This window comes from Saccostrea cucullata, unplaced genomic scaffold (assembly GCF_032062105.1).
Source record: "Saccostrea cucullata isolate Sc308-1 unplaced genomic scaffold, CSIRO_AGI_Scuc_v1 ctg746, whole genome shotgun sequence".
NCBI classification, from domain to species: domain Eukaryota; kingdom Metazoa; phylum Mollusca; class Bivalvia; order Ostreida; family Ostreidae; genus Saccostrea; species Saccostrea cuccullata.
Window position 1 is genome coordinate 390,223 of NW_026938715.1, and position 11,171 is coordinate 401,393.

General features: G+C 31.5%; 1 protein-coding gene across 1 annotated transcript; it reads right to left on the reverse strand.

Moving 5' to 3' along the window:
* Nucleotides 1-6,566: 6,566 nt before the first annotated feature.
* On the reverse strand, nucleotides 6,567-10,751 carry LOC134251027 (uncharacterized). Its single transcript, XM_062733389.1, has 2 exons — nucleotides 10,597-10,751; nucleotides 6,567-8,377 (listed from the first exon to the last, which is right to left on the reverse strand). Exons 1-2 carry the CDS (start codon nucleotides 10,691-10,693, stop codon nucleotides 6,885-6,887), a joined length of 1,590 nt encoding a protein of 529 aa, XP_062589373.1. The 5' UTR covers nucleotides 10,694-10,751; the 3' UTR covers nucleotides 6,567-6,884.
* Nucleotides 10,752-11,171: the final 420 nt, after the last annotated feature.

An 11,171-nucleotide genomic window follows, 5' to 3' on the forward strand; every position in this document is an offset into this window, starting at 1 on the left:
CAGAAACTACGAAAAAAGGTCAGTCAATATATATTTTAATATACAAAGCAGAGAATTTATAGTTAACAATGAAACTAATTCACCCAAAAATAAATTAAGAGGGTTTTTTAAAAAATTTTTTTGATTGTCTGTTTTACATTGCTGTTTGAATTTTTTTACTCAGATTACTCAAATATCACATATTGCATATTCTTGATAACTCTTTGTGGGTACGATATCGAATCCAATTACATAATGAACGTTTCTTTTTGTTTAACTCATGTAGAAGGCGCAAGAATTTAACTGCAGAGCAAATCACATTTAAATTAATTTAATGAAAAAGAAAATTCACATGAATTTTAAAATGACAATTTTCTTATAGGAAGGTTTAAATCCGTCAGATCAGATTTCTGTGTATTACAAGGCGTCTGAAACTCTGCAGAGGATATTACAAGAGTTCAGACATTTTATCTCCAATGCCATAAGACATCAAATATTACCCTTCCCTGTACCGGTGTCACAAAAAGTCGTATTGCAGAAAGCAGTGAAGGTAAGTACTACAATATAGAAGAGTTAAAAACTGTTATATTTCTATGTGTTCTTAAACAATAACTTTTATAATATAATTTAAACTTTATTTATTAAGAGATGTGAAAACATACTAGCATAAGAGATCAGAGTCAGAGACTGAAGAATGAAATTATCTACTGCTTTGTCAGTTATGTGAAATATATTTCAGAAAATATAGTATCCCGTTCAAAGACATCATTTGAGATCAGAATAGCTGAACAAATCTACCATAAAGCTTTTTACCCTTTTACTTAATTTTACATTTGTGATCATACAATGCTATGTATTTGCTCGGTGATAATTTTATTTCATGAACTGTATTATTCTTCATGTCACTTAATAATTACCTTTGCCATTGAACACAATGAATATTTGAACCTTTGACAAATCTGTATTTATGCATCACTCAGCTAGTAGTCTATAGGTTACAATTTTATATATTTGTATCAAAATGTGAGCACAAGTACAAGGTTTCTTCAATCTTATCAAAAAACAATGCTCAATACATAATACAACATATATCTCCTTTATCTCATTAATTTACAGGTGAAAAGGGAAAAATTGGAGATAGCCATTGTAAAACTGAGAGCAAACAGTGGTCCAAGCAAAAACGTGAGCATTCTAGCCCCTGCCAGAGCTAATCATACCTCCTTCTGTAAGTTTGTTAATGGCGTCATAGTCGGTGTACCCCAGTAATAAGAAGTAGAGGACAACAAACAGGTTTTTCCTACGCTTTTTCAGAAAACCTCACGGGCAACACAATTCAGTGCCTTCTGACTTATCATGCATAGAATATATGTTAAAAAAAGTGGACATGATAAATAATCGTAAGTTTCTGATTATGATGGGAAATGCTTTACCGTGTCATTTTAGCATTTTTTTTTACATTTTGCTATTCATATTGGCTATAGGTAATTAATTACATGTATCGCAATAGAGAAGCTAAATATTTACCTTCAAGAATTGGGTCATATAACAGAAATAACAGAAACTCGTAAAGTCATACGTGGCACAGAACTGTTATAACTATGCTTATCAAAAAAGCAAAATTATACAATTTTATTATTATGCCCCCCTTTGAAGAAGGTAGGGCATATTGCTTTGCTGCTGATTGTAAGTCAGTATGTCGGTCAACTTCTCTGTCAGTCGTTCCACCAACAGTTTCCATTCATTTTCCTTTTTGCTGCTGAAATTTGTACAGATTTATCAGAAGTATTGATTGATTGTCAACTCTCCAGAATATTTCACTGATATGGAGACGTCACCATTGCCGGTGATGGGCTGCAAATTTGGGCCTATGTTCAGGGCCATTGAGCAGGGAGTTATGCCACACCTGCTGTGGACTTTAAAATAATCAAGTTCTATTATTTTTTTTTTACAGAGTTATACCCCTTGGACTTAGGGGGGGGGGGGGGGGCATAAGTGTTTCACAAATATTTCTTATTTAAGTTGGTTTTATTTTTGTTTTAGAGTTGCTTTATAATGGTAAAAACTAGAAATATCTGACTAGTTCTACTGGCTTGTACTTAATACACAGGAAGAAATAAAGTTATTTAGTTGAAGTTTTATATATAATTTATATATATATATATATATATATTAATCTGATAAAAAGATACATATACCTGGTATTGGTTAAGTCTATTTGTAAATTTACTTTGAATAAAATACTGCCATTATCATAGTTGTCTTTTGAAAGAATATTTTTTAAAAATCTAGATTTATCAATCTCGTCAACACTCTCATTGATAAAAAAATATAATGAATGTTTCACATGCGTACCAAATAAGTTGAAAATTGATCAAATTTATAGAGTTAATGTGTTTCGAAATTACAAAAAAGTTCACCGCCTGCCAAGCAGATAGCTAGAAAGGCAAACAGACGATGAACATTTTTCATGGCACTTACATGTACTCTTTTCATTTTAGAACTTTAAAGCTATAAAACCGTCACGGTAGCTCAATCGGTACAGCACTTGTTACGTTATCGGAAGTTTTTGAGTTCGAATCTCAGCCAAGACTGGCCTAAGTCCATAAAAAATAGGTACATGTAGCAACTGTTCTTTCACCATGCGCTAGGCACTTTGAAATGAATGTTGCGGGTCATTCAAATGAGACTTAAAAACCGAGACCCCGTGTCACAGCAGGCGTTAGCACGATAAAGATCCCTCACTGCTCCATTGCCCTGAGTGCCGATTAAATGTCAAAAAATGAAGCCCTTCACCGGCATATGGTGACGTCTCTGTATAAGTGAAGAATTCTCGAATGGGACGTAAAACACTATAAAATCAATTAATTAACCAATAAAACCATAAAAGCATAATGTAGGTTCTGTAAGGTCCAACGTCCCTCTGATAAAGGATACCGGTAACTTCAGAATCGTATAATTCCAAAGTATTCTACAATTCTTATTATTATTTGACGAAATAATCTATCAAAGCATTTGCTCAGTTATAATATTTCTTTGTTGTAATCATGTCAAATTGACAAATAACAAATGATGGAAACACCCAATTATATTCCCTTTTTAAGAACAATTTTGATAGTTACTCATACGTTTTGGCCTAAAATTGTTCACCCCGTTTTATTACCAGTTACAATTTACGATATTTCTATATTTTCATATAAAATTTCATTTCTAGGTTAAAATTTTATGAACTATCTAATAGTATTTTTATTTTTTACGACACAAATGCACTAGTTTTGTTCTTGGATGCATTTTTTGAAGCATAGTCAAAAATGTGATATTTTCTCTCAAAAAGCATCGCCTCATTATATGTTATCTTATATGAATTTATTACGTAACACACTCAATATCGTTTGTGTATGTACCTCTTCTTTAATTTTGTAATAAATGATTGATAATTCTATTTAATGTGTCGGTTTTCCTTTCTTTAAATCATGACTTTTATCATAAAGTGTTGTTGTTAGTTTGCTATTAATGTCTTACTCTCTCAAATATCAAAATATGAAACAACTGTTTTTGACTCTTTAATTTCTTTGATTTCGAGTGCGAAAAGGTATATTAAATCTATCCAAATCTGAATATTGGTCTGTGCCAATGCTTGTAAAGACCACAAATTTTACATCTTAATAATATTTTTTTCTAACATTTGAATAGGAATATTATTACATCATTATAAGGTTAACACTAAAGGGAAGTTTAATACAGACTGATGACTGATAAACTTATTAGTCTGTGTTGTTTTATGCATTGCAGTTTGACGTGTACTCGGTGGACTTGTTTATTGACCAAAGCGTTTTCTTATCATTAATCACACGTTGAACGTGTATATTAAAATTGTTACAACTTTGTGCTCCCTTTCAATTGCTTGTAGCGAGCAATACCATTTTAAAGACCATTTTTACCGCACAAATAATGCTAAATTTATGTACCTTAATTAAGTTAATTTGAAAATTTCTACAATTTTATGTAATTCTAATGTGTCAAAATTCATTCTAAGAAATAGTTTGAGTTCATTCTTGAACATTTAAGCTGTCAAATGTTAAGGTTTATATACACTGAAGAAAAATTTTAAAATGTATTTATACGTATAATTTAATAAAAATATTGCATCAGAAAGGAACTCTAATAACTTTCCCATATTTTGTTGGGATGGGGAGTGTGGAATCTAACCTGTAAGTTTTGTAATGAAATTAAAGGCAGTTATATTTTATTTTGATACCTCTTACTGCAATAAACTAGCCAATTTCACTAATAACTTATTCTTTTTAAATGGTCTATTACATTCAGTAGAAATAAAGATTTCTCGGAATGTAGAAACAAAAACAAATGTTGCGATTTACTGTATGTGTACTTAAAAAAGCGGGCTTCATATTTTAGGGGCTTTGGCAGGGACACTGATGCACTAATTTATGAATATCGCTAAGAAATGATTTATAAGCACAATATACGGCGCGGAAGTGTATGGCGCTAATTTATAATTACGCCAACAACGCCATACCCAGTGGTTGCACTAAAATTTGAATGCGCAGATTTATGTACACATACAGTACCTCTTTCCGTAGCTGTACATTTTATAGTAGTTTTAGATGAAAATGAATCGTGCATGCATTTTCACATTTAAACACTTATTCATTAGAACTTTAAGTCTGATATAAACCAAAGACGCCATATCAACTTTTTTTGCTTTTATCAATTTTTCTTATTATGTAGCAGTAAACCTTTAAAACCTGCATATAGAGTTTATGCCTCCCAGATGATTTGATACACAAGGCATGGTCTACTAGGAACAATTTCTAAAACGAGATGGACTATTAACATACAAGTTAATTAAACAAGGATACCAAAAGTCTCGTTCAAAATCAATATTTCGCAAGTTTTATGGTCGATACAATGAACTTATCAGCAAATACAATCTATCACTTAGCTATACTTATTGTTAGTTTAAGACCATTATTTACGCGCTGATTGTCTACGGATTTTGTCGAAGAGTAAACAGCCGGTGGGACCACTCGACAATGATTACTCCTCGATTGAACCTGATCCCAATTCGGATGTTTTAGATGTCCGTGTTTGCTCTGTTCTCGATTGTATTACATGTATTTCATTGGAATTTTGAGGTTGATCATCTCTGTTTTGCAGTATATTGCTTCAGATCTGTAATTCTGTATTCAATTTTATAACCTATCAAATTTTTATTATTTGAAATTTCATTGTCATTTTAATAATCCTAATGTACGTACAAGTGAAATTTACTAAAATAAAGAAAAAAAGTATATTCTTTTCATTAAAGAAAACAGGCAGTTTGGAATGAAAGGATGTATTCGCTTTAACAAAAGAACTGACCCATAGGAGAGAACAATTTCCCGGAAAAAACAACATTTAAAAATCAATCTTTATTTGTTGTTTTCTACCGTATATATGTCTAAATTTTTCAAATTTGTATTTGATACCTCAAATTTATTATTTACAACTTTACAATAAACCTCCAAAGTTGACCGAAACACCATTTTGTCCATAAAAGCATTGATTTTTGCATGAATTTTGGCCTTAAGTCCTTCAGGGCAGGCCTGCCCCTAAATAAAATTGTGATATTTTCATAGGTTAGGATGTAAGGAATAAATTAAGATAAGATTTTTTTAGGGGCACTCCTGCCCTAGGGTCGAAATTCACAGAAAACCTACAAAAAATAAGGAAACCTGATTTTCATCACCTGCTTGAAATTTATGCCACTCATTCTTATAGTCAGACTAGCTCAGTTGATATAAGCGCTGACTTTTGCACCCTTGGATACTTTCTTTTTAATGTCGGGGGTTCGAATCCACCTGGTACAACACTTTTAAACTTTTAAATTTCGCCTTTTCAAAGACTATTTAGATTTTTTATATAGATTTGTGTATTTTCCTTCAATTATCTATCCTTTATGCATGCCCATTCTTGATATATAAGAAACACTAAAAGAGATATCAAATCCTAACAATCCAATGTACAGTTCTCAGTCAGGCGGAACAAACCTCAGTATAAGCACACTTTCTTCGAGGACAAGAATAACTCACTCTGTGTTCCTCAATATAGGTATTCTTGGCAGGATTGAGCTGCGATGAATTTCAATTGTATATATTCCTTATAATTAAATCACATTGACTTTGGCTACATATTTCAGTAAATGCATTCCCTTGGATATCATTTAGGTCTATATAATTTTGCATGTTTTATTATATCCACGGATAAATGTCCTAGACATGAAAACAGAATTTCAGAGACAGTAGACACTACCTTTATGAACCATGAGAAGTAAAGACAAATATCAGTTAGTACATATGGAAATTACAAACTCAAAAAATCAATGAAAGGGTTCCTCCTACCTGTACTAACTGAAATAAAAATTCAGGAAAAACAAATTATTATATGTATTTAGCCTAATGTCATTAATCGGAACGGAAATCGACAAGCTTTTTGTAGAGAAAAAAAACCAAACCCGGTCCTATAGGTCAGATCCCTATTTATAATGAAGTGATCCTTTCAAGAAAAACAAGTCAATTTTTAGATCATTTATGTTCAGTAAATTTATTATGCATATTTTCATCTTTCACATAATTCATCAAGCATATTAATTAATGCATATAGACATATCTCCTTAAAATCATTTCCATTTAATTAACATACTTTTCTTCTTACTTTTGTCACCGATATATGTAAGATTCACTTTGAAATAAATATTTAAATTATTCAGAAATATTTTCAAATATTAATTGAAACAGATATTTTTTCAAGATTAACGCATGACATTTTTAACTCAAAAATTGCTATAGGAGTTGGTTGACAATATGTCTTTGTGTTATGTTAAGGAACATTAAATGGAGATTGAATTTTTAACTTGTATCCTTTACAACTGTTTCTTCATCTTCTATTTCTGTATCGCTGTCACACTGAGTGCTCATATCCTTAGTGCACGTGTCCTCCTTTGTCTCCATTTCAAAGAAATACATCGCTGCTTTGAATCGGTAGAAAATCACAAGTGGAAAAACAATTTTATTGAATATTTTCCACCAGATGTCATTGTAAAATTTTTGTGATGAATATGTAAAAGGAGGATATCTTTCTTGTGCTAAGGAATCGACCATCCAAAATGCTAAGTTATTGATGGCAAGCAGGAAAAACATAACGCCCAAGTGCTGCTGGTAGGTTTCTTTGTTCTCATTATGATTAAGAACAACCAGATATGTAGTTTGAAGGAAAGTGTTTAGCATTACAAGGATTGCATTTGCCCCTCCAACGTTTTGTCTAATTGAAAAAGCACCAAAACAGCTAAAAAAATTATATGAAATGTTTGCAAAGGCGCATATTGAGAAGACGATTGTGTCCAAATGCATGTTTGCCTGCCAAAACCAAGGATAGGTTGCAATTATAACTATCAAAAGGAACAAAAATTGTAATATTTCAAAACCAAATTCAGTATTGCAATAAACATGGTATACTTTCATATTCAATTCACCAGGCTTAGGTTTAACAATCACGACAATTATTGCAAATAAAACGAATAGAAAAATGAGGAAACAAAAGATTCCTTTAATTGTAAATTTGATTTGCTGTTTATCATTTAATTTTAATAAAATCTTCTGAAGACAATTTCGGTTTGTCACTACTTCATTCGAGTGAGTTCGTCCCATGCAGGTAGGGTTTTTGTCGTCCAGTTTCGATGTCAGTAATTCTAAAGCCATGAGAAAATATTCGATCTTTAATGGTGTTGAGAAAGGATCAATTGCATCTGAAATATCGTCATAAAGACTTTTCTGTTTTGCATTTCCGGTAGCATTTGAACTAAAATTACCGGAATCAGATATATGGAAAATGTTGTAAATTTCCTCTGTTTCTGTATCCAGCCAAATGCATAAATTTACCGCCATTAAAATAGAGAATGCAACACTGGTCAGTTTATATATTTGAAGAAAATGGGAATCACTTGAACATAGGTAAAACGTTTGAATAGTCGTAAACGTACAACACAAAATGATATATAGTAACGGGCAGGAGTTTTCACTGTTGAATGCCTCAGCTAAGAAAGATGCGATTGTGAAAAAGCCAAGGACAAGAAAAAATAGTTTTTGCACAGAGACAATGACCTTTCCCTTACAGCCACTTTTTAGGAAGGTGGCAATAACCAAAACGAGATAACAAAAGTTTCCAGCCGCAGCAATGGTGGTTAGAATTGGACAAAGAGGGTATAGGTATTCGGTATCGCCATGTACTTCTTTCGATAAATCAGATAGAAATCGTAAACATAGTATCGTGCTGGAGACAAGACCAAAGGAAAACAATGTCATCAAATATACACAGCATTTGACGTCACTTTTGTTGTCACCAGCTGTAATAAAAAAAAAATGAAAGTAAATAATTCAATTAATCTTAAAATTGAATAATTTCCATGAAATAAGTGATATAGGATTTAAGTGTTAAACATGTCTTTTAAAAGAAGTCAACTGCAACCGTTCCACCAATGCGCGAATCACGTGATCTGGGCGCTCACGTGACGTGCTCCGTAGCGTTCTGTCACAAACGCTTAAAGATTTCTCCGACCAATGCAAATTTTTCATCAAATAACGAAAACAGTCCACTTTTATTAAATGGCTTAGACTCGACAATGGTATGGGTGGATAAGGATATCCTTTTCCATCATAACCCGAGCCCTTTGTCTTTGGAACATCATGTATTCAATGTGGATAAAGTATGGGTGTTCCGTTTCTATCAAATCTGATATGTTTAGTGTCTAAAATAGACGATTTTAAAAAAGAATTTGATAATTACACTATTGTTGTTAAGATATTCAACTATTTTTCTGACTGTACGTTGGCGATCTTGCATAACAAATTGCTTAACAAAGGACACATCTCTTCCCCAGCTTGCTTTCACTGTGCAACAGAACAAACATATTTTTTAAAATCATATCCCATCCTTTCTTAAAACAATCAATCCAATTAATAACTAAACCTGTGGTTAATCTTTTATCTTCATAAAACGTTTGCAAATTATTATCTACTACTGCAAAAGAATTTCTAAGACATTCGCTTAAAGAAAAGCCGTGACGCACAAAGGGGGAAATTGACAAATGTAGAATTTTTGCAAAATCTGTGTAATTTTTTCTCAATTCCCAAAAGTATTTGGTTTCAGAAAATAACAGGTTTCAGAACGTAAAAATATCTATTTTATGGAGAAAAATAAACGTAAAAATAGTTTCAGTATGCCCTATAATAAAATATCGCTTTAAGGTAGGATGCCTCTCCAGTTTCTGAGTAGATGAAATGTTCAATGTATATTTGCTTATATGTCTTATATATTTAGGTGAAAGAGATTTAAAAGACCATATTTTTCTTTCTTCATCACAATTTTACAACTTTAAATAGAAATGGTAAATTATGTTCGAAAACTAGCAGGGACTATATTTTTGGCGGAATGGTGTCGAATGAAAATAGCTTCATTTCTGCCCCTCAAAATTATTATAGAACAATGAATTTAGGTCAAAATTTTTACACAATCAAAGACTAGAAAAATATTGCAAATGTTAGCTATATTAATAATAAGGAACTTAAGCTTTAAAATTTATCAAATAAATATGAATTTCCAAACAAACTACAATTATGTTAGCTTTTAAAAACTTCCAATCTAAATACAGATATGAGCCAAAAATCCATAGAAAGTGTTTTTACTCTCTTACTAAACGGTCAAAACTTTTTGTTTTTGTATCATTTTGTATCTCTATATGATTTCTTTACCATATGTGAAAATAAGAAAAATCTAAATATAGTGCACATTTAAAAATAACTTAAATATTCTAAAAATTTAAGAAAAATAGAGAAAATTCGGATTAGCCAAAATCCATTTTGTGTCAATTAGGTAGGATCATCTTATAGACCCTATAAAGTAATATCTTTTTATGCAAAAAGAAAAACATTTAATATTTTGAGATAGAAGACCCTATCTCATGATTTGATGCAGTTATTTTTATTCTTAATGACCAGGGTAAAGGTAATGACCTTGACTTGACCTTAACTCTAATATAAAACGGTCAAAACTAATCTAATTGATACCATCACTTAAAAATATTGTCTTCTTGATTATGTGAAAATTTCATTAATTTCAAATACAGGAAATACAGTTTTGGGTGAGAAGAATCCTACCTTGATTAATTCTTCCTCCCTATTGTACATGTACGCGTGAGCAGAAAAGTTTGATTGAGTTTCCATAGTTACATATGCCTCTAGGTGTGCCAAATTTAATTTTGATTTGAACTGTGGATTCGTAAATATAGAGATAGTTCGCGAACTTTTTGATCACCCCTCTTATATTAAAGGGTTAGTTATTAATTAGTTTTTGTTTGTTCAAAAATACATGTGTAATTATTATATTAAAATACCCGGACGGTAAACAGCATCTTTCACTTTATCTCATGAAAAAGTTTTCCTTTTAGTTCTATTATATATATATATATATATATATATATATATAGAGAGAGAGAGAGAGAGAGAGAGAGAGAGAGAGAGAGAGAGAGAGAGAGAGAGAGAGAGAGAGAGAGAGAGAGAGACTTGCCTGAAGCAGTTGGTTCGGTTTCTTCTGCTTCTGTCTCTGATTGGGGAATAAGATTAGAACCATCCCAAACTTCTATTATATTCTCGTCAAAATCCATTCTCAAATTTCTTTCTGCTTCTTATTCTTGTAATCTGTAGTTAAATTGGATGTCTTGTCGATTATTATAGACATATATTATTTTTCTTCTCTATGTAAAATGAATAGAGATAATTTGCATATTTTTACAGGTTATTTCGATGGCTCGAACATCGATCGTTAAAAATCCTCGATAATCTCAAAATAAAAAAACAGCTTATTTCTGGTCCCTGTATTCTTAAGATTAATTTTTTAATCACCAAAATCGAAAATTAGGAAATATATAGTTTTACGCTATCCGTCCGTCTATCTGTCTCTTTATCTGTTTGTCTGCACAAACTTTAACCTTGTCTATAACTTTTCAGTGGGTTCGGCTATGCCTTTCATATTTCACACATGAATTTCATACAACATTTTTTAGGTAGCTCCAAAGACCTCTTAACTTTGAAATTAATTGTAAATGTATTGTTTCAAACAACACTCAGAAATGTGTGAAAGCT